The 27,643-nt window shown below is 41.8% G+C and overlaps 1 protein-coding gene across 6 annotated transcripts in view; it reads left to right on the top strand.

The window, feature by feature from the left end:
- Window positions 1–27,643, top strand: part of DDX59 (DEAD-box helicase 59) — an 84,919-nt gene that overhangs the window by 38,506 nt on the left and 18,770 nt on the right. For 3 of the 6 annotated variants that reach the window (XM_072831343.1, XM_072831341.1, XM_072831342.1), the window contains exons 3-6: window positions 14,371–15,188; window positions 16,382–16,549; window positions 20,633–20,722; window positions 26,762–27,013. In XM_072831343.1, coding sequence (XP_072687444.1) covers window positions 14,382–15,188; window positions 16,382–16,549; window positions 20,633–20,722; window positions 26,762–27,013 — 1,317 coding nt within the window. In that variant the 5' untranslated portion in view covers window positions 14,371–14,381. Of the gene's footprint in view, window positions 1–12,787; window positions 12,975–13,602; window positions 13,885–14,185; window positions 14,288–14,370; window positions 15,189–16,381; window positions 16,550–20,632; window positions 20,723–26,761; window positions 27,014–27,643 lie in introns of those variants that run through there. The other 3 variants (XR_012033356.1, XR_012033358.1, XR_012033357.1) reach the window with 3 other exon arrangements.

Genomic DNA, 27,643 nt, shown 5'->3' with positions numbered 1-27,643 from the left:
CTATGCAATAGGAGGAAAGATTCTCTCAGCGTAAGAATGAGACAGTGGAAGTTGGGGGGAGGGACCCTTGAGATTTGGAGGGAGTGATGGTTTAAAATGATTGCTGTTGGGGCACCTGGCTGGCTCAGTGTGTGGAGTGACTTAATCTCAGGATTGTAGGTTTGAGCCTCACACTGCGTGCAGAGATCACTTAGAAATAAAATCTTAAAGAAGCAAATAAACAAAGTAATCGTTGCTATGAGTGGAAGGGCAAGTTGACTAGAGAAAGGCAATAGAACAGCTGAGGACCTAGCTGTAGCTGGTGATCATAAATTTATAGGGCGGAGTGCTGCAGGTATGAGTTGTGACTTTCTTTGGTCAAATCTATTTACTGGTTCTGCCAGTTAATAGTTGTTTGATCTCGGGCAAGTTAGATCTATTTTGTACCTCAATGTTTCCTTATTCATAAAGTGGGAATTAATTAATTCATTCACTCATTCATTCAACAAATATGTATTGTTTACTATGTGCCGAGTATAGTTCTAAGGTTAGGAATAGAGTAAAAGGCAAGAAAAAGCCTCTTCCATCATGGAGCTCATGTTAGTTATACCTCCTTTTAGGGTTGCTGTAAGGGTGACATGAGATTCTAATTTCATCAGTTTTAAGATATTCACTTTTCCCCATGCACATTTTAATTCTTTGAAACTGAAATATATCTTATAATTAACCGACAGGATGTTTTTCTTTCTTAGTGTTACATAAAGCAATGGTGCTTCTTATAATCAATGGAGTTCCAGATTCAGTGAAATATGATCTGACTTGTAAATGCTTAATAAAGTCTCTGGAAGGCTATACATTGCATCCAGTTCACTGCTATTAAAATTTCTAAAATAGTAGAGAACTGGAAACAACTCAAATATTTACCAACAGGAAACTATAGCTATAGTGCAAACTCCCAATGGAATAAGAGGAAAGAATAAAGAATATTTCTATATACTGCTAGGAAGTGACTTCCAGGACATGTTGCTAAATGAAAAAAAAAAAAAAAAGTAGAGAAAAGTGTCTATTGTAACTTCTGTTTATTTAAAAGGTAATGTATATATTTGTGCACATATATAAAATATTTGCTTATATTTTCAAAACTAGAGGAATAGACAATTTTTTTAAATTTTAAAAGTAGCCTATAAAAAAATAAGTAAAGGTAATCTGTGAGGAAGGCAGCAATAGGGCAGAAGAACCCAAGATAAAAGCTAACCTTTTCTGAATATTCACTATTTTTTAGATTTGATTTCAAGCCAGGCAAGTGTTTCAGTACTAAATAAAAATAGAAGAGAAAAACAATTCCTAAAAATCAAAAGCAAAATGAAACAAATGAGCCCATCTGTGCAGTGATTTTATGTCTTAACCACACAGAAAGGCATTATTTCACATTGTTTTAAAACATAATAATTTGACTATACATACCTAGTGGAACAGATGTGAAAAATGTTTAAAATTTGAAATACATTTTAAATTGTTTTCAGTAGTCATATGGTTGGTAATAATTTTGTTTGTTATTTGAAATTATTCTGTATGTAACATAACTAATTACCTTAATACTCCTAGAAACCAAGATTTTCAGTATAAAAATGATACCAGTATAAAAATAAAAGAAGTTAAATAAAAATCTTGTAATTCTAAATTTGAATCGAATGAATTCAGGATTTTTTTCTCCTAGAAAGGCGAGCAGAAAGAAAGCTCTTAGCTCTGTCCACTAAATAGGTTTATTTTTTTTTAATTAATTTGTTTATGATAGTCACAGAGAGAGAGAGAGAGAGAGAGAGAGAGAGAGAGAGGCAGAGACACAGGCAGAGGGAGAAGCAGGCTCCATGCACCGGGAGCCCGACATGGGATTCGATCCCGGGTCTCCAGGATCGTGCCCTGGGCCAAAGGCAGGCGCCAAACCGCTGCGCCCCCCGGGGATCCCCACTAAATAGGTTTACAAGACAATAACCAAGTTAGTAGCAATTAGTATTTTTAATGCTTAGACTGTGGCCTTTATTTATTTATATTTTTTAAGATTTTATTTATTTATTTTAAAGAGAGAGAGAGAGAGCAGGAGGAGGAGCAGAGGGAGAAGGACAAGCAGACTCCATGCTGAGCACAGAGCCTGATGTGGGGCTCGATCCCACAACCCTGAGATCATGACCTGAGGTGAAATCAAGAGTCTGCCATTTAACCAACGGAGCCACCCAGGTGCCCCAAGACTCCGGCCTTTCAATACCATTTTCTATTAAAGAAAACCCAGGGAATCAGGCTCCTGGCAAAGATAGCTTCTTGGTCCGGGGCAAAAATATGTAAGATGAGCCTGAAGTAGGCTCTGTAATACCAGCAAGCAAGGAAACAAAGGCTATTGGGACTGTTGTGTCCGAAGAACCCAGAAGCCATCCTGAAGAGGTCCCCATGTCAAAGATGGCACAATTTCAGCTCCCGAAAGAAAAATTGGTGACATGAAGCCAAATGTGCCAAATATGTTAAAATCTTTGAGTTCATAGAGAGTTAAAAAAATACCTTCAAAAGGTCATGTTCGGAGGATGCTAGGGAGCCAACTTCTCAGACGGCCGGTTTATAAAGCAGCACTGCTAATCAGCACCTTTCACGCCGTGGCAGGAGGCCGTGTAGTTCGGGACATTTCTATTCTCAGTGAAATAGCTCAGGCTTATCGGAGGCGCGGGAATGAACCCTTATGGTGCAGAACTGAAATTGGGCAAGAGGGAAATGGAAAAAAACAGAGATGGCAGAAATATTGGGACATTGTAGAGAAATTAACAGCGTATCAGTCCCTGCGTGGTTGAGAAATGATCAGGCTGGGAGAGGCTGGACAAGTAAAGCTAGAAGAAAGGGAGGCTGTTGCCAGATTTAAAAATATGTGTATCTGAATGGGTGCCCTCGAATTGGCCACTGCTGGGAAATTTTGAGTTGCCTTGGAAAAGCTTAAGAGACTCTTCTCCTTCTCCTTTGAGAATTTAATGACCCAGCAACGTGCCTAATCTTGAAAAGGAGAATCCAGTACAACATTTTCTTTCCTCTGGAAAATCAGTGCATATCGGCAGCAGGTTTCTAAGTGTTCTGATGGTCATACCTCTCCTATGGGGTCTTCAGAGTGTGATGGCCTCACAATGGCCAACCTAGTAGAACCTGTATGTCTTTCCCTTTGCTAAGGTTTACACAAGTAGACTTTATAGCCCAGCACCTATTTTTCTTAACCACCCAGTGACATCTTTGTGAGTTCGAGTTTTAAGATGAATGTAGAATTGTAGAATAGACCTACTCTTAGCAAGGCAACTCCTAATTTGGCATCCCGCCCACAAGCTTTGCTGTCAAGGATTCTGTGCTTCTGTGAATGTATCTGTACCAGAAGCTTGGGCAGAAAGAATAGTATTGATCACTATAAGGAGGTCATAAACTCTATCATGTTTTTGAGATTACTAGGAAGACATTTCTAAGATTATCAATAATAAAATATCATGCTCATCTATGAAAGCTTTTATCTTCATTTTATATTCTGTGGTTAGTATACGGGATAATAGTATGTATTGAAATTGAGTGTCAACTATGACTTCTCTCTCACCCTCCATGTCCAATCAATCAGGAAGAGCTATTAACTCTACTTTCTACAAACCTCTTGATTCTATCCACCTCTCTGTATCTCCACTGCCACCGCCTTAGTTCAGCCTACCATCCTTTCTAGCTTGAATTACCACCTTAGCTTTCCTACCTCAACTTTATCCCACTACAATTTTTTTCTCCGTATTATAGCATCCCCTACAATCTTTTCTCCACTTTGCAGCACGAATGGGAAAGAAACCTTTGATATTACATGCCACCGGGATGTTGGGGTCATTTGTTACTGCGGCATAATCTGACCTAAGTAGATGGAGACCTAACGTCTTTCAATTCCTTGGATGGGCCTTTCCCTCCTCTTCCCTTTCTTATGTGAACTGTTCCAATTCCTCTTCAGCCTTCAGATCTCACTTTAGGGGACATTTCTTTGGGAAGTTTTCCCTGATCCCCCAAGGCTGGATTATGTGCCCAACCTATATCTTCCTAGGACACCCTGTACTTCCCCTTACTACCCTATAATTGTCTACACTCCCTCTACTCTAAGCTCAGGTGAGAACAGGGACTCTGTCTTTCTTGTCCATCATTACAGGGTCATAAGTTATATGACTTATCAGGAACAGATTACAAAGGCAGAAAGCAATAGGATTGGAGCTGTGGTCTGATACATGGTAATGCTACAAGTGAGACAAAGATCAATGGCAGCCAGACACTATTGACCTGTGCTTCACTCTCCTCACCTTGCCTTAAACTCGGACAGGGTTTCCAAGCCTCACTATTAAAAGAGTAAGGGATAGCTATAAACTAATAGGTGTGAGACTGAAGATCCCTGGGATGAAAGAATGGTAGGCATTATTTCTATACATGTCTCAACAGCACCTGAGAATAACATACAGGTCAGCTCACATTTTTGCAGCATTTCCTGTTCTAAGATGCAGCTTAAGGCAAACTCTCAGAGTGCTTAGGCAGGATGTATGCATTCCACAACTCCTGCCTAACTGAGTCACCCCGGATATTTTCCTGTCCCTCCCTGCCATAAAGCATAATGCATAACAGGAATGTATTAGTAATGCCATCTGTGATTTCCATGTGAACTACTATAAGGAGAGTTTTCTGCAGTACCACAATGAAAAGACCAATCATAAAACCATGTCAGTGAAGACCTTTTGTGAAGAAAACAGAGCCGGCAGTTTAGGTTAATTAGACCTTGTGCTGGGAGACCTAAGAGGAAATCGACTCTGAGCTCTTTATTAGAGAACATACAGGTGAGGCCTGCGTGGTTCTGAGGTTTGACTTGTTAACCCCAGAAGATAAAAGGACTTGATGAATATTAGGCTTCATCCAGCAGGCCTAACTCACATGTGGAAACGAGTTGTGACTCACTAGGCTGTGCATGAAGAATGAAGCATCGCACATATAAAGGCTGACTGATTTTCTGAAAGTAGCAGTAGGAGCACAGGAAGGCATATGGCAAAGGGCCAAAGCTTCTATGAGAAAACTGATGAAAGATGGGCGGGGTTATGGAACACACATTAGCTGGAGTTATTTCTGAGGTTTCCAAGAAATTGGGAAGTTCTGGGAACATTAAAAATGGTGGTTACAGTAACATGATTTTAGACCTAACATTAAAAACTTGGGAGTAAAAAAAATAAAAAATAAAAAATAAAAACTTGGGAGTATAAGGGCATCCGGGTGGCTCAGTCTGCTACGTGTTCATTCGACTCTTGATTTCAGCTCAGGTCATGATCTCAAAGCCATGAGATTGAGCCCCGCGTAGGGACCACGCTCAATGGGGAGTCTGCTGGACATTCTCCCTCTGCTTCTGCCCCTCTCCCATTAAAAATTAGGTGAAAAAAATCTTTAAAACAAAACAAACAAACAAATAAACTTGGGAGTGTAGGGGCACCTCACTGGCTCCGTCAGTAGAGCATGCAACTCTCATTATCAGGGTCTTGAGCTCGAGCCCCATGTTGGGTGGAGAGATTACTTAAAAAAAAACAAAAAACAAACTTGGGAGTGTAGCCTAGTGGATGTAGTCGACACACCTGGGTTTAAATTCCTGCTGTTCCACCGCAAACTATGTGACCTTGAGCAAGTTGCTTAATTCCTCTATTTCCTCATTAGTACAAAGGGGATAAAGTTCCTACTTTATTAGACTGTTCAAGAATTAAGCACGATAATGTTTGTAAGATGCTTTACCTAATGCCTGGTCTTAGAGTCCACTTAAATGGTAAGTATAATCAAGCACAGATCTCCAATGATCTGGGCTCCATCTCACAAGCCCAGTATTCAGTAAGGGGTGCTGAGTGGTGGAGGCGGTTAAGCGACCAGCTCTTGGTTTTGGCTCCGGTTGTGACCTCGGGCTTGTGAGATGGAGCCCTGCATGCAGGGTCTGCCTAAGACAATCTCTCTCTCCCTCTGGCCCTCCCCAATGCATGCCCTCTCCCTCCCTCTCTCAAGTATATAAATAAAACGTAAAAAATAAATAAATAAAGGGGGACGCCCCGGGGGGCTCAGTGGTGGAGTCTGCCTTCAGCCCAGGGCGTGACCCCGGGGTCCTGGGATCGAGTCACATGTCGGGCTCCCTGCATGGAACCTGCTTCTCCCTCTGCCTGTGTCTCTGCCTCTTCCTGTGTCTCTTTTGAACAAATAAATAAAATCTTAAAAAAAAAATCGGTTTTGAAACACAAAACAAACATACAATAAAGAGGATGGTCAACAACATCACAAGTTGATTCTTAAAAAACACTATACAACCAGATGAACTTTCTGGTGAAATTGATTAATAAAAAAATGAAAGAAAGGTCAAAGGAATGAGAGAGAGGGATGATTACATATTAGACACATATTTTTTAAAGATAAAATGAGTTAACTTAGTGAAAGTAAAAACTGTTGAAAAGGACATTAAAAAAATATAACTTGACAAAACGGATTCAAGAATTCCCTGAGAGGCTGCCTGGTTCTATGACTACTAAAGACTATTAATCTAAAGGTAATAGTTTTTCCATATATATAAAATAAACTCCAGGCCCAGATAATTTATACGGACTTCTGTCAAACTTTCAGCAGAATATTTCAATCCTTTAAAAAAATTTTTTTTAAGTAACCTTCTTACCAAACACAGGTCTCCAACTCATGACCCAGAGACCAAGAGTAGAATGTTCTATTGATTTTTTAAAAACTTTTTATTTTTTTATTTATTCATGAGAGACACACACAGAGAGAGGGGTAGAGACACAGACAGAGGGAGAAGCAGGCTCCATGCAAGGAGCCCAACACGGGACTCGATCCTAGGACTCCAGGATCACACCCCAGGCTGAAGGCAGCACTAAACCACTGACCCACCCGGGCTGCCCTGTTCTATTGATTGAGCCAGCCTGACATCCTTGAATTACTTCCATCTCATATAAATGATTCCAGAGAATGGAAGGGGGAAGAAATATTCCCCAACTGAGTGTTTGATGCCTGTATAATCATGAAAAGTGTGAGAAAGGAAAATTATAGGTCAATCTCACTGCTAAGCATAGATTTTAAAATCCTAAACAAAATGTTAACACAAAATGTGAGGTATATAAAGGTAATTAATGTATCATGGCCAAATGAGGTTTATCGCTGAAATGCAAAAATGTTAAAATGTGAAAAACCTAGAGTTATTTCATACCGATAAATCAGGGAAGAAAAAAACCTCATAAAATGTATTTGAGATACCCTCAACACACATCATTCTTAATGAGGAATCATGTGAATTAAAGGCATTTATTTATTTTTAAAGACTTTTAACATTAGGAGCTAGACATGAATGTCCATTAACATTGCAGTTATTCAACATCGTACTGGAGTTTTAGCCAGCACAAGTTATGTAAAAGAAAAGGAAAAGGAAAAGAAAAAACTATCATTACTTAAAGTTACTTATTTTTAGAAAACTAAAACTAAAACTTATTAGAATGTGAAGAGCATTTAGCAAGGTGACATAAAATTTGTAAAAAATGAAATTATATAATCCTGTAAAAAACATATAAATTTCATTTTATAAACCAACAAACAATTCAAAAACATGTTTTTTATTCATTTTGTTAAAAGATTTTATTTACTTATTTTAGAGAGACAGTGCCTGGGAGAAGGGGGAGGGGCAAAGCAAGAGGGACAAAGGGGGAGGGAGGGAGAGAATCTTCAAGCGGATTCTGTGCTGAGTATGGAGCCCCATGTGGGGCTTGATCTCATGATCCTCAGATCATGACCTGAGAAGTCAAGAGTTGCATGCTTGACCAACTGAGCCATTCGGGCACCTCTATTTGTTTATTTGTTTATGTATTTATTTAAAGTAGTCTGTACCCAACATGGAGCCCAACTCAGGGCTTGAACTCACAACTCTGAGAACAAGACCTGAGCTGAGATCAAGAGTCAGTTTTAGCCAACTGAGCCACCCAGATGCCCTCAAAAACATGTTTCTAAATGGAGACCATTCACAGTAATAGTATAAAGTATAATAAATTCAGGGATGTATCTGATGAAAAACAGGCAAGCATCTGAAGAAAATTAGAAATTTCTATGGAAACCATTAAGGAAAACCTAAATAACTAGAGGTAGATAATATTGTAAAAGTGTCAATTCTCCCCTCTAGGGAATCGATACAAAATGCATTTCCAATCATCATCACATTAGGACTTTGTGAAAACTGACAAGTTGATTCTAAAATGCATATGGAAGAACAAAGGGCAAGAATAGCACACACACTCCTGAAAAAAAAAAAAACAAACTTGCTTGACTGGATAGCAAAACTTATGAAGATAAAGTAATTAAGACAGAATGGTATTAGTATAGGGATGGGCAGCCTGGAAGAGAGTAGTGAGTCTGGAAACAGACTTGTATGTTATGGGACCTTGATGTGGGACCAGAGATGGCACTGCAGTTCACTGGAGAAAGGATTCTAGTTAATAAATGGTATTTGGAACATTGGCTGGTCATTTGGAAAACAAAGAAATGGATTTATCTTCTGTACCAAACAAATGAAATCTAATAATTTATTTTATTATTTTTTTAAAAAAGATTTATTTGTTTATTCAAAACACACATACACACACAGGCAGAGACCCAGGCAGAGGGAGAAGCAGGCTCCATGCAGGGAGCCTGATGTGGGACTGGATCCCAGGTCTCGATCCTGGGATCAGTGTGTGGGGGCTGAAGGCGGTGCTAAACCGCTGAGTCACCGGGGATGCCTGAAATCTAATAATTTAAATATGAAAGTCAAGGGATACCTGGATGGCTCAGCCATGGAGCGTCTGCCTTTGGCTCAGGTCGTGACCCCAGGATCCTGGGAATGGAGTCCCACATCGGGCTCCCCGCAGGGAGCCTGCTTATCCCTCTGCCTGCGTCTCTCATGAATAAATAAATAAAATATTTAAAAGTAAATAAATAAGTAAGTAAATAAGAAAGTCAAAACTTTTAAAGTCAACCCCCCCCCCCCCCCCCCCGGCTCCCCCGCCCGCTGCCAGTTCTAGGAAGTACCTTTCTGATGTTAGGGTAGGCAAAGATTTTTTTTCTTTTTAAAAGAGCAGTTTAAGGTTCACAGCAAAATTGAGAGGACACTACAGAGATTTTCCATAAGCCAACTTGCCCATGCATGCATAGCCTTTCCTGTTCATCAACATCTCCCACCAGAGTGGTATGCTTGCTACACTGATGGATCTCAACTGGTACACCATTTTCACCCAAAGTCTATAGTTATTTAGGGTTCACTCCTGGTGCTGTACATTCTATGGGTTTGGACATGTATCATGACATGTATCCACTGTTATTGTGTCATATAGAATGCTCTCACTGCCCGTAAACTCTTCTGTGCTTCACATATTCATCCCTCCCCCTCCAGCCCCTGACCCTCTGGCAGGGCAAGGATTTTTTAAATGCCAAAGTTGCAAACTACAGAAGAAAAGATTAACATATTCAACTACATTACACCTAAGAACTTTTACTCATCAGAAGAATTGATAAAGGAAGTGAAAAGATCTTGGACGGGATCCTGTATTGTTGGGGGGGCGGGGATTGCTCTAAAGAACACTATTGGAACTGGTCCAATTTCAATATGGACTATATATTAGATGTAAGTATTATATTGATGTTAAGTTACCTAAATTTGAAAATGGGCACATAAAAGAATATTTTTGTTTTCAGGAATACATGCTGCAACTTACTCTCAAATAGATGAACAAAAATGATGTATACATTGTCTATTTTATAAACAAATATAGTAAACAGTGAGTTGATGTGAAGGATATATATATATATATTCACTGTATTAGTCCTGAAGCTTTTCTGTCAGTTTGATTTTCTTTCCAAAATAGAGTAAAAAAAATCTTTTGATACTTGAAAAAACACACACTATGAACAGGGAGCAAATATTTGCAGTACGTACAATTGACAAAAGATTGATATCAATAATATATTTCTATGAAAAACCCTTAGAAGAGAAACAGGAATGGACAATCAGCATATTAAAAAATGCTCAACCTGAGGGTACCGATTTTTTCTTGGTAGACTAGCAAAAATTAAGAAATCTGACAAGAACAAGATTTGGAGAGAATGTGGAGTGCTGCTGGCAGCATAGATTGTACCGGCACTTTGAAAACATTACAGCATTACCTTTTATTTTTTTTAAGGTTTTAAATAGATTTAAGAGAGAGAGAGAGATCATGCGTGAGCGTAGGGATGGGGGAAGGACAGAGGGAGCGAGAAAATCCTCAAGTGGACTCTGTGCTGAGCATAGAGCCTGATGTGGGGCTCAATCCCATGACCCTAATCAGGACCTGAGCTGAAATTGAGGGTCAGACACTTAACTAAGCCACCCAAGCGCCCCCAGCATTATCTCTTAAAGCTGAGCCCCCCATACTCTCTGACGTTCAAATGAGACTCAGTCACTTCCACAGGAAGTGTTCACAGAATGCTCCTACCAGCCTTGTTTGTACTTGCCAGGGGCAGATTTGGGTTTTGTGGGGCATGAGATTATATAATCGGAGAAGAACCACAACACATTATAAATGCAACAAAACCCAGGAAAGTAGCATACAATATTTAAAATTGTTTTTTATACACTTCTATACTTTTTCCTTTTTTTTTTTACTGCATACTCTGATACCCTCTTCATATGACAATGATTTCTGTAATGTCCTTTATACAGAGAGAATAAAAAGATGAAGTATTTCTTTTACATGGTTTATTCAGTTGTTTCAAATTATTAATCTTTGGGATGTAAAACAAAAAAAAAAAGTCTGGACAAAATCACTGTGGTTCTGTTCCAGGTTTGTGACCTACAAGCTCAGGGATTCTGATAAATTTTACTTTGTGTGATTCCCATCAATAAAGAATGTAAATCATACATTTATAATCATATAATCCTGGGTACATCCCTAATGGGAGAGAACTTCCATTTGACTAAGCATTGGTCAGAACTTGATCCTCTGCTTACAGTTTCACAGATGTAATAAATCTTTACAGACCAGCTTCTAGCTTCCTACATTGCAAACTATATTTCTCCCTCAACGTGCGTATATTTCTGGTGTTGGATGCTGTGGGACACATTCAGATCCTGATAAAACATTTGTCCCCACACCTTCCTACTCTGGGGTGGAAAGCAGTAGCCTAACAATTATGAGACTGCAAACCCACAAATACATTCCACTGAGCTCAAGTAAATATATCTGCAGCTCAATCCGCTTTGGCTCAATCCCCAAATGCCTGCTGCTATCTATCACCACCAAACTTGAGAAGTGTTGAAGAAGGCGAAGCTGGGGTGTAAAGAAAAAGTGGTCCTAATCCATTGTGGTTTAAATATCCTTCTTTTGAAGATTTTACAAAAACATAGGACCATGAGAACACATTGATGAGAACTCTTCTTTTAGGGCTATGGAAGGGACCCATGGGACTGAGGGGCTCTGAAGCTCAAATTTCATTAGCTTCATGGTAAATTTGCCTCTATTAAGTACAAAATACTGGAGACGACTCAAGTGTTCGCAGGAAAAGCAATAAATAATTACACAAAAGCAGCTTTGCAGACACACAATATTATAGCAGTAAAATGTTCTACTTCTTGCTTACACTTCACTTGGATGAATCAAAGAAACAAATGCTGAGTGATAAAAGCAGATCCCACAGGGCTAGCTATGTGTTATTTCTATAAAGCTCAAAAAAAGAGAAAAAGTCAACAACATATCAATGAGGGATGCATTCAACTATGATAAAACTCTTAAAAATGGCAAAGAGAGAGAAACAAAATTCAGAGTAGTGATCACCAAGGGAAGAAGCAAGGTATGGAACCAAGAGATGAAGGGCTATATATACTTGCTTATATTTTTTTTAAAGATTTTTAAAAATTTATTTATCCATGAGAGACTCAGAGAGGCAGAGACACAGGCAGAGGGAGAAGCAGGCTCCACGCAGGGAGCCCGACGTGGGACTCGATCCTAGGACCCCAGGTCACTCCCAGGTCACGACCTGGGCCAAAGGCAGATGCTCAACTGCTGAGCCACCCAGGCGTCCCTTGCTTATATTAATAAGGTGGTGCAGAGATCTTTCACATTATCAGTATGCTTTAAAACTTAACATATTTGTTCAAAATGTTATTTTGTATGCATCAAAAATTAGACTGAACATATTCTTTTTAATAGTTAAAACCTCAAGTATTTAGGTCGTCCAGCTCAGCTTCCCATTTTCCTGCTTCCTCCTCCCCATCCCTCCCTCCCCCACCTGCTTGGGGCAGGTGGCTCCAGAGTTCTAGCAAAGCAGTGAAATGAAATTCCAAAGGCACGAAAAACCGTGATTTGTGGTTCTTTTTTTTTTTTTTTTTTCCTTTCTGGGGTTGGATGGTAGTGCGCAAACATTACCCAGCGCACCCGGCTCCCGCGCCACCGGCCGCGGTCTCTCCCGGCGCGCAGGCGGCTTGCCCCGCCCCGGCCCCACTACGTCACGTTCACTCGGCCCCGAGGCTCCCCGGGCCGCCCCGCCCTGCGGGCCCCGCGGGCTCCGGCCGCGCCCCAGCCGCGCTCGCCAATCGGCCGGCCGCCCCGAGCCGGGAGGGGGCGTGGAAAGGCACCGGCCCCGCCCCCTCCGCCAGCCCCGCCCCTCAAGGCCCCGCCCCCTCCAAGCCCCGCCCCCCGTCGCACGGCGCGCCGCGGCCTCCCCACAAAACCCGGACAAGTGGATCCTGCGCTCCGCACGGCCGTCCGCGCGGTCGGGAGGCCGCGCCGCTGCAGGCCCGTCGGCGGGAGGCTCGGCCCAGCGCCCGAGCGGGAGCGGACGTGGACCCACGTCTGGGCCAGTGAGCGGGCCGCGGGCCCCGGCGGCTCGGGTCTCCTTCCCGTCCTGCTCGCTCGCCCTGGGACGCGGGGCGCTAGGCCGCGGCGGCGGTAGGATTCCCCGCCCCCACCCCCACCCCCGCCCCCACCCGCGGCCCCCGCCCCGCCCCCACCCGCGGCCCCACCCCTTCCCGCCCTTGCCCCCGAGCCCCCGCCCCCACCCGTGCCCCCACCCGCGGTCCCCGCCCCATCCGTGCCCCCCGCGCCCCGCACGTTCCCGCCAGCGCCCCGCCCCGCCCCCACCCGTGCCCCCGCCCATGCCCCCGCCCCCATCCGTGCCCGTGCCCCCCCGCGGCCCCCCGCCGTGCTCTCGCCCGTGCCCCCGCCCCGCCCCCACCCGTGCCCCCGCCCGCGGGCCGCCTCGCCCCTCCCCGCCGTGCGGCCTCCCTGGCCCGGGCCTCCTAGCAGCGCCGTGACGTGCCGGCGCCTCTGGGTGGGGGGTCGCGGGTCCTGCAGCCCCCGCCCGCCCGAGCAGGTTCGGAGTCTGCACTTGAGGACCTCGAGCTCCGGGCTCTCCCTGCCGCCGGGCCGACCTTCCCCCCAACCCCCTTGACGTTCCCGGGGACTTAGGAAGCCTGCATCTTCAGTTGCTTTTTTTTTTTTTTTTTTGGTTGGGGAATTTTTTTGGAAAAATTGAATCTGGTCATTTATCCTAAGAATTTTTTTTTTTTTTTTTAGCAAAGTGTTGATTAGAATATTGAACGGCCCCCAAATTAGGTGAAAACGCGTTTCACAAACCACATTTTGCAAAAGCATTTTGGTGGCTGCAGCTGGAGCTCCCGCTCTGGACCCCGAGGGCCCGGGTTCTAACCCTTTAGGAACCGCGTGAGCTGGGACGAGCCCCTTCGCCTCCAGCTGGCCCAGTTTTTTCATCTGAAAAATTACCATACACAGTACAGCATAATATAGCTGTGTCTGTGCGGGGCGGTACTAACCTACCAGCTGTGGAGGTGGCGCTCAGGTGAGAAGCACCAAACACGGCTTGGAACCTACAGAGCAAGACAGAGCAAGCATTACTACCTCAAGGTCGCATTTTTCTGTTTTCTGGTTTTGATTTTAAAGCTCCCAGTGGTGAAGCATCCCTCCCATTTCCTTTTGTGAAAACTTAATAGGATTTACTTCACGATTTCTGATAGTTGGTATATCAGAGTGTGAGGAGTCAGTAAACAGGCAGGCTGTATGCACAGGCTGTGCTAAGCAGTGTGTGAAGTCTCACCACTCCCATGTATAAGGAAAAGGCCTTTTTTTTTTTCCTTCACCAGGGAAAGTTGTGAATGGAAGAAAAGCCCTGCTGTAAGTAGCGTCAGGATGCCTTCTTTCAGTCCTTTCAGGCAAAGCCCAGGGACACAGAGGCTGACTCCGGGGTAATCATACGGTACTTTATTGAGGATCATATGTTAACTTTACTGAGGATAAAATAAATCTCATTATATAATTTCCTCAACAGAATATTGAAGGATGTTTGTTCCAAGATCTCTGAAAATCAAGAGGAATGCTAACGAGGATGGCAAAAGTTGCACGGCCAAGAAAACCAAACCAGAGGCGGAAGACCTTCAGCTGGATGAAGGCAGAGATGATCCAGCTGATGCGCTGGTTCCCGGGGCAGCCAGGACAGCAGACAGGTGCAGCGCGGAGCCGTGCCCTTTCCCCAGCACAGCCAGCCAGTGGGCTCACGTTGGTTTGGTTGGACCTGAGCAGGATTCAAAGGGTAGTGATCTTTCCGAAGAGCCTGTTAAGTCCTTTTCCAAAACACAGCGCTGGGCAGAACCCGGAGAACCTGTCTGTGTTGTTTGTGGTCGTTATGGAGAGTACATCTGTGATAAGACCGATGAAGACGTGTGCAGTTTGGAGTGTAAAGCAAAACATCTTCTGCAAGTAAAGGAAAAGGAGGAGAGGTTGAAACTCAGTGCCCCACACAAAGCTAATTCTGAGCCAGAGTCTCCACTGAACACTTTGTATGTCTATAAAGAGCACCCCTTTATTCTGAACCTTCAGGAAGACCAGATTGAAAACCTTAAACGGCAGCTAGGAATTGTAGTTCAAGGGCAAGATGTCACCAGACCCATCATTGACTTTGAGCATTGTGGTTTCCCTGAGGCCTTGAATCACAACCTGAAGACGTCGGGCTATGAAGTCCCAACCCCCATCCAGATGCAGATGATTCCTGTGGGACTTCTGGGAAGAGACGTTCTGGCCAGTGCTGATACCGGCTCAGGAAAAACAGCCGCTTTTCTTCTTCCTGTTATCACCCGAGCCTTATGCGAGGTAAGAGTTCACAGGTGTTTCTCTCAGAAACAAGTCAGTTATATACCAAGTTTCATCCTTAACTAGGTTAAAACTGCAAATGGAAACTGTAACTTCAGTCGTTGGTGCTCCTGGCGGTTTTGCTTCTGATAGTTGCTGGTATGAGAAACATAATTTTAGGGAATTTTTCTTTTATTAGATTGAACCTTCAAGATCTTTTCATTGAAGGTCTTAAAAAATTGCTTTCCTTACGAAATATTTTCTTTCAACAAATTTTCTTTCTTTTTTTCTTTTTTTTTTCAACAAAATTTCTATTCAAGAAGTAAACTCTTGGTTTGGGAAAAGAAATCCTGCTGACCGGATGACCCGCAATTTTTGTGTTCAATTTAGCCTCCTTGGTTTTTTAAAAAATTGATTTATTTTGTGTTTTTTAAACAATTGTTTTTTTTTAATTGATTTATTCCAAAGTTGGAATGTTATCATAGAGTTCAAAATACACGCTTAAATGGTCCATCTTAAAATAATACTACCTTACTTTACTCGTTAGCTTATAGTGCGTAAAGCACCACCCCCACACATACAATTAATTTAACCGACACATTTGCCAAGTGCTAGTGAGTTTGTGAGATCTGAAGTAGGGCAAAAGGGAAGCCAATGCAAAATATAGGCAAAGAGAGGAGAGGTAAAGGAGGAAAATTTGGAAAACTAAATAATCGTAGAAGATAATGTGAGGAAAAAATAAAAGAAAGCACCCGATGTTCAAAATATTAGTAAAACTCACTGGATGCCCCAAAATAGAGCTATAGGGCAGGAAATAGGACATTTATAAAAGGAAATTCTTTGGACAAAGAAAAAAGTGAATCTACAGGAATTGCTGAGGGGACTGTATCAAAGGTGGAACACCAAGCTTTAACCGGAACGTCCTGGTTTTGTCTTCAGAGGAGCGTGGCCAGAGATGGCAGGGTCCGCCTGGGAGCCAACTACCAGTTTCCCCACCCTGGCCCCAATTTTGATCTTTCACTGTGTATCCGTGTTATGTAAGGAAGGGTTCAATTTATGATGGTTTTTGGAGAGAAAATCTACAGTGAGCAGAAGGCAGGAGGGTTCATATCCAGTTGGGCTGATGGGAAGACTCCCAGAATGCTTTGAGGATTTAGCCCATCGGCAGGAATTCACTGCCGGCATTTTCAGACATGTTTCTGACATCTTCGCAGAGCAAGACTCCGTCTGCACTGATTCTTACACCAACAAGAGAGCTAGCCATTCAGATAGAGAACCAAGCTAAAGAACTGATGAGTGGCCTGCCTCGCATGAAAACCGTGCTCCTGGTGGGGGGCTTACCCTTACCCCCACAGCTGTACCGTTTGCGACAACACGTGAAGGTAAGCACCAGTTTTTTTTTTTTAAGATTTTATTTATTTATTCATTAGACATACACAGAGAGAGAGAGAGAGAGAGAGAGAGGGAGGCACAGGCAGAGGGAGAAGCAGGCTCCATGCCGGGAGTCTGATGTGGGATTCGATCCCGGGACTCCAGGACCATGCCCTGGGCCAAAGGCAGGCACTAAACCGCTGAGCCACCCAGGGATCCCCAGGTAAGCACCAATTTGATCACGGGTTTGTTCTGGTGGTTTGTTTGCCTTCAAGGACCTTAATACATGTGATTTTAGGTTAGCCTTTAATTCTTGCCAAGTAAGCCTTAAGTTTTTTTTTTTAAGGTTGTTTTATATTGGAAAGGAACACAATTAATTCCTGCCTTTTGCCCGATGCCGTTGGATTGTTCTCACCCGCATCATCTTGTTTATCACATTGGCTCTTGAAGGTGGGTGGGCATATCCCATCTTCATGGCTGAGAAGTTGAATCTCAGAAAGATGACATTTACCTAAGGATCCGTAGCTAATGTACTTGAGAGTGTGATTCCTACAAACAAGGCTGTTATCCCAGTGACCGCAATACAGTTACAGAATCAGGAAACGAACATGGGTACCCTGGAATGTTCAGGCTGCTGTCATCTGGTCCTCAGACCCCGTTCGTGTTTTACTAGTTGTCCCGTTAACTTTTCTTTTTAATAGCACAAGAATTCAGTTCAGAATCACATTTTGAATTCAGTTGTCGTGTCTCTTTCATCTCCTTTGGTGTAGAACAGTTCTTTAGTCTTTGCTTTTTTTTTCCCCCCATAATCTTGACAGTTTTAAGAATTTTAAACTACTTACTTTGAAGAAGATCTCTCAATTGACTAGGTTTAAGTTATGTATCTTTGAAAAGAATATCACGGAAGAGATGCTTTGTTCTTTTCATCCTTTTATTTTTATTAAGATTTTATTTATTTGGCAGAGAGTGAGCCCACAAGCAGGAGAAGCGGCAGGGAGAGGGAGAAGCAGGCTCCCCGCTGTGCAGGGAGCCCAACTCGGGGCTCAATTCCAGGACCCTGGGATCACGACCTGAGCTGAAGGCTGATGTCTAACCTACTGAGCCACCCAGGTGCCCCATGACTACATCCTTTTATTTTTTTATTTTTTATTTTTTTTGACTACATCCTTTTAGATGATACACGATTTCAATGTGTCCTTTTACTGGTGATATCACCTGTCAAGTAACGGTAAAATTTATTTGTTCCTTCTGTAATTAGATAAGCATTTTGAATACCTTCATTTTGTAAATTCTTGTGCTTTACCAAATTTCCAACTTACTCTTTTTATATGTATATCAGTATGACTCGTGATTACCGATTGTATTTAAAGGATCATAAAGTATTATTACCATGATTTGTTTTGGTTCTCCACTTGTCCCCAGTTTGAGCAGTGGAAGCAGTGTGGAGTCGGTTTCTGTGTTCTTATGTCCCCATCATTCTTTTTTTTTTTTTTTTAAATATTTTATTTATTCATGAGAATACACAGAGGAGAGAGAGAGAGAGAGGCAGACACACAGGCAGAGGGAGAAGCAGGCTCCATGCAGGGAGCCCAACATGGGACTAGATCCAGGGTCTCCAGGATCAGGCCCTGGGCTGAAGGCGGCGCTAAACCGCTGAGCCACCTGGGCTGCCCTGTCCCCATCATTCTTTGAGCACTTTCTATCTGAAGAAGATGATCGTGCTTACATTGTTCTTCCCTTGGCTCAGCCCTGAAATCATGCTTTTTTCCCCAAGCTGTCCTGATTCCTTTTGGTAGAGGACGGTATTTAGAAACCAAAATCTGGGCTCTTGGTTGGGTTTGTTGCTGTTTCTCTTTGCTGTTGAGTTATCATTGCTTCGAGGACCTCTCAGTGAATAGAAGGTGAGAATATTCCTTAAGTGTGTATTTCTGCATCTATGTTTATTGTAGCCCATGAGTTCGTGTCGATACTTCCAACTCTAATTCAACACAGCAAGATTATTTTGGCATTTTCTGCTTCCATATTTGTCACTCTGACAGTGAGAAATCTGCTAGCTCTTATCTTTTACATATTTATTTACTTGATCAGCCATCTTCTATATAACCAGTAGCCCATCCTCATCCCTGTCCCTTGCCCCACAGTGATGCGTTCCATCCTAGACTCTATCCTCTGCCCTCTTCACTCCCTTAGACCGCAACACCCTGTGCAGGGCCGCCTTTCTCCGGAGGGCCCTTCATCACCCTGCTGCCTCTCCCACCCCCTGTGCCAGGCCATGTCCTTCACAGACACCCTCTATGAAAAAAGTAACTGAAAAATCTGTCTATTCAACAAAGTGATCTTTCAAAAGCCAGGGCAGAATAGAGACCTTTTCAGGTAAACAAAACTGAGAGTTTATTACCAGTAGATTTATATAAAAGAATACTAAACTAAGATATTCTGCATATAAAGAAGATTCTGGAAAGGAAGGCGTGGGATCAAAGAAAGAATGGCGAGTGGGCAGCCCTGGTGGCTCAGCGGTTGAGTGCCTGCCTTCGGCCCAGGGCGTGATCCCGGAGACTCGGGATCGAGTCCCACGTCGGGCTCCCTGCTTGGAGCCTGCTTTTCCCTCTCCCTGTGTCTCTGCCTCTCTCCCTGTGTCTCTATGAATAAATAAATAAAATCTTTAAAAAAAAAAAAAAAAAGAATGGTGAGCAAAGAAAATAGTAATCATGTGGGTAAAAATTTTTTTAAAGATTTTATTTATTTATTCATGAGAGAGACAGAGAGAGAGAGGCAGAGACCCAGGCAGAGGGAGAAGCAGGCTCCATGCAGGGAGCTGGACGGGTGACTCGATACCGGGACCCCGGGGTCACGCCCTGGGCCGAAGGCAGGCGCTCAACTGCTGAGCCACCCAGGCGTCCTTCATGTGGGTAAATGTAAACAAACATAGACTAAATAAAAAGTAATAATGAACAATACATGGGTGTAAAAAAATAGAAGTAAAATACTGACCAACTGTAGCATATCAGCGCAGGAAAGTTGTGATTGGTGTTAAATTATTTGCCCTTGATTATTCAAGAAAAAGGTAAATATGTCTAGTTCATTTCAGACTTTATTAAGTTTATATACATTTATTTTACAATTCAAGGGAATTCCCACACTAAAAGAGTTGGGGGAAAAGTTTATAATTTCCAAACCAGTAGGGGAGGAAAATGAAATAGGAATAGAAGGGATGAGCTCAGTTCAAAATAATTAAAATGGATTTAAATGTTTATGGTATTTCTGAAGAAACTAAGTGGAGCACTGTAGTTCTGTGGATACAGATCCTTACGACCCTGAAACTTAGCATTCTCCATGACCTTCACCATTGTATTGGTTTGTCTTTGAAAAGCAGAATACAGTTGAATTTATTAGATCATTTGTAACTCTACTCTGCTTTACTCCAGGCACTGTCTCATTTAATCTTCACAGTAATTATTATTATTTCCATTTTATGAATGGGAGAACAGAGACGCACACCATTATTAAGTGTTACAGCTGAGATTCCTACTGAAGTTTGACTAACAGGCCCCACTTTTAAGCACTGCTTCAACTAATACGTTATAAAAGCGTTAAGAGCCTTAAGCAACCTTAGAAATCATTGTGCCCAACCTTTTAATTTAAAAACAGAAGAGCAGGGCCAAAGAGGTTAAGGGATTTGCACTTGGTCGTAGAGCCAAATAGTGGTCAGCCTGCCTGCAAGGCCCTTCCTGGTCTGGTCTCTGCCTACTTTCGAGCCTCCTCCGAATCTCTGTCCCCTCTCCACCCCAGTGGCCTTTCAGCTTCAGAAGTTCTTGGATGCTTTCCCTCCACCTGGCCCTCTCCTCACCGGCTCCCACTCCTCCTCTAGGTTTTCGCTTGTGTTAGCCAGGACTGGATAACCTCACGAGCATATATGTGTTTCATCTGTTCCTTCCTTTGTGTTATGAGATTTGTGAGAGCAGAAACTATGTCTGACCTAATCAACATTGAGTTCTGAGTACTTAACCCAGTGGCTGGCACATATTAGTCACTCAGTAAGTATAGACAGAAAGAAGGAAGGAAGATTATCTAATTTTTTTTTCTCTGTTCTTTAGGTTATCATAGCGACTCCTGGGCGACTTCTGGATATAATAAAACAGAGCTCTGTGGAACTCCGCGGTATAAAAATTGTAGTAGTAGATGAAGTAAGTAGTGTTGTTTAGAACATTAGTCACATAATTTTATATAATTTATGAAAAGTATATTCTAGTTACATAATTTCACTGTGTGTTCAGGCATTTTCTTCCCCAAAGGAAAAAAATTAGGAATTTTTTTTTTTAATTGCAGTAGCCATTCGTAAGATGGTTCCCGTGTGGTATTGCCCTGCTAACCCAAGGTATAGTGCACCAAAATTAAACCACATTAGTAAATAAAATCAGCTGTCTTTTCCTAATTTCCAATAATTACTATATTCTCAGTGATAAATTTTTTAAATATTTGACACTGGCTCTCATTTGTCTAAAAAAGAAAAACACATGAATCCACAGCATGTAACTATTAACAGGGAATTTGGAAGTAGCTAATAATATTTAGTTGGATGACCTTTTATATTTTCTTTTGTGTGGACATGGGTGTCTGTGGTTTTGATATTCAGTGTTACATAGAGCATATAGGCATTTTTATATTTTTGATTTGCTTAATATGTTATTATCTGATGATATTCCAGCAAGTAAACAAGCAGGAGGACTCAAAACTGTGTCAGCACAGGCTGGGCATGGGCCAGTTCTGCCTGCAGTGCATTGCACATCTATTTTCATATATGTCCCACCAGCAGTGACAGAGCAGAGAGGCCCAGCAGTGATCAGAAATGTGGGGTTCAGGGGCTGACCAGTGATGGCAACGTGGTTCCAGGAAGTAGCCAGAGGACGTGGAAAGAACACATAGGCAAGATCCTTGAGACTGGGATTGAGCCTTTACTCCACCCCACTATGGGGTGCTGGGCAAGTCGTCTAATCTTCCAGAGTTGTGGCAAGGATGAAGCAATGATTGGGAAAATGTCTCATAGACTGGAATGTCCTGTATAAATGTAAAGTAATTGTTTAGGACAGTTAAGGTAATGTTATTCAGTCCTTTATTATTTTTTTCTGTTTTCTTCTTACACAGCTACTCTGTGTGTGTGTGTGTGTGTGTGTGTGAGAGAGAGAGAGAGAGAATATTTAAGTTCTACTCCCTTAACAAATTTCAGTTATATAATTATTAATGGAGCATCATTAATTATGGTAACCATGTTATGCATTTCAGACCTTATCTGTTTTATAACTGAAAGTTTTTACACTTTTACCCCAAACCTCTTCCTATTTCACCCACTCCCTAGCCCCTGGCAATCATTTTTCTACTAATTTCTATGAGTTTGACTTTCATTTTTTTATTTTTAACTTTTTTAGATTTCACATATAAGTTTCCCATACAGTATTTGTTTTTTTCTGTCTAGCTTACTTCACTGAGTATAATGTCCTCCAAGTCCATCCATGTTACTAAAAATGAAGTAATTTTAAGTCGGAATAATATTCCATTGTATATAACATGCACCTCATTTTCTTTATCATACTCATCTGCTGACGGACACTAAGGTTGTTTCCATACCTTGGGTGTTGTGAACTGTTATTCAGTCCTTCAAAAACTGCTGCTAAGAAAAAAAAAAAAAAAGTGCTGCTAAGTCGGCGTTTTCCTGGTGTGCCTTTTGATTCAACTGATTTATTGCATCTGATTATCATCAGACTTACTGCCACCCTGCAAGTACAAGTGGGCTTCCCACTGTTGATAAGCCCATGTGTTCTTAAGTTCTCACCATGCGGTGAGCCTGAAAAATGAGCCTCCTATAGATTTTAAAGTTGGATTCCATTCCTGCTTGCTTCTCTCCACAACATTTTTCCCTTTAGCCAATGGATGAAGTTTCACAGGGTACCTCTGTGCTGTGCTCCATATAAAAGGAGTATTCATTCAGCAAACCTATAGTGAGTGCTTGTAATGTGTGGCCTCGGTCCCAGCTCTTCAGCATTTAAGGAAACTAGCTGGTAAACAACATAATTGATCATGTACCGAAACTGAAGTTGGCACAGAAGTTCTATTTAGATACAGATTGACCAAGTCTGGTTAAGTTTGGATGGCGTCACAAAGAAATTTTAAATATTATTCCAGCCTATGAAGTGCTGAAATCTCATTGGAGAAAAATACATAAATTCTTGAAGTAAAGGCAGGACATTGTCATATATACGGAAATACAAACATACTGAAAGGTGCTATGCAGGCCGGGGAACAGCAAACTCTTTCTGCAAAGGACCATTTAAGACTTTGGGGGCCACATGTCCTCTGTTGGAGCGCTCAGTACAGCCAGAGACCAGAGTGGGTGTGACTGCATTCCCATAAGCTCTATTTAAAAAAACACCTGAAGGTCTGTGTTTGTCCCAAGAGCCTCAGTTTGCTGACTCCTGGTACAAACTGTTAGTAAAGTAATGGGACTGTGTATGATATGCTAATTGTTTAGGACATTTAAGGTCAGAAGGAGAAATGAGAGACCGTGTGAATTGGCACCATAAGAGATGGCTCCTCCAAGGTAATGGAATATGACCTGGTCGTCCACAGATGGGAAAGGATTTAGAAAACTAGAGAACATATCAAGTGTTCCAGGTGAAGAGCCTAACATGAACAGAGCCAGAAAGGTCAAGCACAAGCACAGAGAGACCAGCCAGCTTGAAGCATTCTTCCTGAGGAATAATAGGAAGTAAAGTTGGGTAGTTAGGGTGGGGTCAAATTACAGAGGGCCCTGAAAAGGAGGCAGAGGATTTTGGATTTGATGTGGGAAACAGTGAGGCTTTCTAAATTATTGAGTTGGGGTGTCACATGTGGAAAGTGGTGGTTTAGCAAGGTTATTCTGCTGCTCCATGCAAGAAAAATGAAAGAAGAAAGAATCTGTGGGACAAAATGGTAGCAACCCAGACAAGAGGTGAGCAGGGTCAGGGACAGGGTGGAGGCAGTGGGAAGCATGAGTACATCAGAGAATCGCTGTGAATCATTCATGAGTCTTCTGAGGACTGAATATGAAAGAAGATGAAGAGGAAGGTGGTTGAGGGGACTCCATAAATTCTGGTTGTGCTTTTAATTTTAAGGAAAGGGTAGGCAGGTAAGGGTTGGGGCTTGACAGTAGTATTTTTTTTTTTTTTAATTTTATTTATTTATTCATGATAGTCACAGAGAGAGAGAGAGAGAGGCAGAGACACAGGCAGAGGGAGAAGCAGGCTCCATGCACTGGGAGCCCGACGTGGGATTCGATCCCGGGTCTCCAGGATCGCGCCCTGGGCCAAAGGCAGGCGCCAAACCGCTGCGCCACCCAGGGATCCCTTGACAGTAGTATTTGAATTGGTTTTAGAAATGTCGAATTTCTTGTGAATGACGGATGAAGGGGAAATATTGTGTGGATAGGAGAAATGGGCATTAGCATCCGTGGGACACACTGGTCTCTCTAAGGGTGGAAGGTGAGAGAGGAACAGGCACTGGGGCTCTGTGTCTGTCTGTGGAGTTTGAAGAGGAGTCTAAGCAGAGAAGTAGTCTGAGAAACCAGAAAGGAACTGAGAGCAAGTAATATTGCTGCAAAGACAGGCCACTGTTTGAAGAGGAGGATGGAAGATTCAGGAATGGTCAGGCATGAAGACTAAGATAATTCCTTTAGAATTAGAGGAATCTGCTGTGTCACCCTTCTGTGTCTCCCATGTACCTGTCCCTCAGCCTAGGATTCTCTCCCAACCACCTGCCCTAACTTCTTTATGTGTACATGGCTCTGAAACCTTCCATCAGTCTCCCAGGTAGACTTCAGACCTCTCCTCTCTGCTCTGTTTACCCGTGTATAGACTTTATCCTTTCTCTTGTATTAGGCTCCTGCTGTATCCCAACAATCAAGCATAGTGCTGGTCCAAGTTTCCCTAATGGTAAGAATCACCCAGTGTGTTCAGTGGAATGTAATAGAAGAGCAGACCTCTTACTAGATGTTCTGATTCAGGAAGTCTGGGTTGGAATCCAGAGATATTAAAAAACTCGTTCTGGGTGATTCTTCTTTAGGGGGGTTTGGGACACACTGACTAGAAAGCTAAGCTGCTTGCAGTGGTTTTTTCAGTGCTTAGAATTAACAAATGCTTGTTTATTTATCAGGTGCTTTTTACATGCTAGACACTGTCCTGGGTTTTGAGGATACAATGGGAATGGAGATAAGCCCTGACAAATGTATGTACACAAGTCGTGTGACAGAGACAACTGGGGGTTAGGTTAGTATCAGAGGAGGGCTCTAAGTGACATTTATGCTGAGACCTGAGTGAGAAGGAGCCAGCCACGCGAAGATCCAGCTGGAGGATCTGCTTCAGACAGAGCTAACGTGGGAGTGACCATTGGGTAGTTGGGGGCAGAAAGAAGGCTGGTGTGGCAGGGTCGTGGAGCATGAGGTGGAAGAGTGCTAGGCGATGAAGTCAGAGAAGCGGATGAGGATGAAAACTGTAGGACTTTTAGCCTGTGGTAAGCAGTTGGGTTTTTTATGTGTGATGGTGAATTACTGGAGGGTTTAAGCAGAGGAGTAAGAGATAGGATTTGTATTCTAGAAGATAGTGGGTGCTTGGGGTGGATGGCTTCCGGCGTGGGGGTGATAGGATGAGGCAGAGTCTCACTATTGTGCGCTGGATAGAAGCACCTGAATTTGGGGTGTATTAGTGTAAACAGTTTATTTATTTTTATTTTTTATTTTATTTTTTATTATTTTTTATTTTTTTTTAGTGTTAACAGTTTAGATGCAGGGAAACTTGGGAGAAGACAGAGGAGATTTATTTCTGATGGCCTGTGTTCTGAACCAGGAGAAGCAAGGCCATCTCCTGAGATGAGGGGGCCTTAGTAGGATTATTGAGGAAAAGGAAAAGCTGGGGATGTTTTTCAAGACCTACTACCTTGTTGCACACATGTACACATGTGTCTTGTACATTGAAACATTGAGATTTACCATGCTGTGAGCATGGTCCCAAGTGCTTTATGTATTTTATGTATTAATGAGGTCATTAATCATCATAACAGACCTATTAGGTAGTTAACTCTCATCATTCCCATTTGTAAAAGAAAAAAACCGAGGCTTAAAGACATTCGTTAACATGTTTAATTTAAGGTCATAGGTAGAGCCAGGATCAGCCAGGATCACCTAGACCATTATGATTATTTTAGATTTTTTTAAATATCATGGAATGAATAGTATTAAAACAAGTGTTCAAACTTCCACGTAGTGGACACTTAAAAATACAGTGCTTTAGGGGTGCCTGGCTGGCTCAGTCAGTGCAGTGTTGGACTCTGGATCTCAGAATCATGAGTTCGAGCCCCACTTTGGGCATGGAGCCTACTTAAAAAAACAAAAAAACAGCAACAAAAATACAGTGCTTTATCTAAATACTCCAAAATGATTGTCAGACCTTATTTTTCAAAATTATAGGTACCTGGATTATATTTAAAAATCAAGATAGCCTTTGTGTTTCATTATTTTAAACCAGTACTAACTTAGAATTTTTTTGTTTGCTTAGTAATACACAAATTGTTTTTAAAAACTAGTAATACAGAAGTATATACAGAAGCAAAAGCCGCCAACATTAAGTTTTTAAAATTTAATTCATGTTTTATTACAAATATATGTCCGTGGTAGAAAAAAAGACCCAAACTTTGCAAAAAGCTGTAAAATGAACAATTTAATTGCATCCCCTTCCACATTCCATAGGTCTTTTCCCTGGAGTTAGCAATTAAGTTTCTTAAATGTATGTACAAACAGTATCATGTTATATATAGTGTTCTGTAGTTTTCTTTATTCCTCCTAGCAGTGATTCATTATCATTTAATAAAGGACTTTCCACTCATAATTAATGATAGCAAAGGGTTCTATTAAGTGGATCTACTGTATTTTATTTACCAAATCCCCCATTATTGGTATTTAGGGTTTATATATTTGTTGCCACTCGTAATAATACCATAAAAATCTTTGTATAATTATGTTTTCAGTGATAGACAACATACAATTTTATATAAATGTTTTTCTAAATCCTTTATTTTTGACGTTGTGATATATTCTAATGTGTAAAAGTTTTTAATTTTTTATGTTCTTAATCAGTTTTTTCCTTGAATGGCTCAGGGTTTTAATGTCAAATAGGACTAACTTTAAAATGGTTTTATTTTAGGCTGATACCATGTTAAAGATGGGCTTTCAACAGCAAGTGCTTGACATTTTGGAACACGTTCCTAATGATAGTCAGACCATTTTGGTTTCAGCTACAATTCCAACTAGCATAGAACAACTAGCAAGTCAGCTTCTGCATAATCCTGTGAGAATTATCACCGGGGAAAAGAACCTGCCCTGTTCCAGTGTGCGCCAGATTATTTTGTGGGTGGAAGAACCAGCCAAAAAGAAAAAATTATTTGAAATCTTAAATGTGAGTAGTAAGTAGTAAAGCAGGCACCCTGTTTTGTAGATTATGTTTGCATTTTTCACAGTTATTAAGATAATGATTTTTAGATGCAGCATTCGGGGAATTTTATACAGATTTTTTTTTTTAAGATTATTTATTTATTTATTAACGAAAGACACAGAGGAGAGAGAGAGGCAGAGACACAGGCAGAGGGAGAAGCAGCTCCATGCAGGGAGCCCAATGTGGGACTCAATCCAGGGACTCCAGGATCATGCCCTGGGCCAAAGGCAGGTGCTAAACCGCTAAGCCACCCAGGATTCCCCCACTGAGCAACCCAGGGATTCTCTATATAGATATTTAGTAGTAAATTCTTTACTTCAGAATTCTGTGGGGATCAAATAAATGCTGTATGGATGCAGGGTTGTTTTTTATTTTCAGTATTATAGAAAATACATTTAAATATCAAGATTATTCTTAAATAATATTTTTTTGTTTCAGAAATTTTTAGTAGTTTTATGTAACAGATAAAGATAAGTTCTTTCTTGGCCATTCTGTCCTTGAAAAATAGAATTTTTTAGCAGTAACTTATTTAAACAGAAACTTATTAAATGGATGATAATGTGTAAGCACAGTTACTTTAAAATGTGAAGGGGT

The sequence above is a fragment of the Canis lupus genome, chromosome 6 (genome assembly GCF_048164855.1).
Source record: "Canis lupus baileyi chromosome 6, mCanLup2.hap1, whole genome shotgun sequence".
In the NCBI taxonomy this organism is placed as follows: Eukaryota; Metazoa; Chordata; class Mammalia; order Carnivora; family Canidae; genus Canis; species Canis lupus.
The sequence above is the reverse complement of the archived record's forward strand: the minus strand, read 5'-3'. Positions and strand labels throughout refer to the sequence as shown.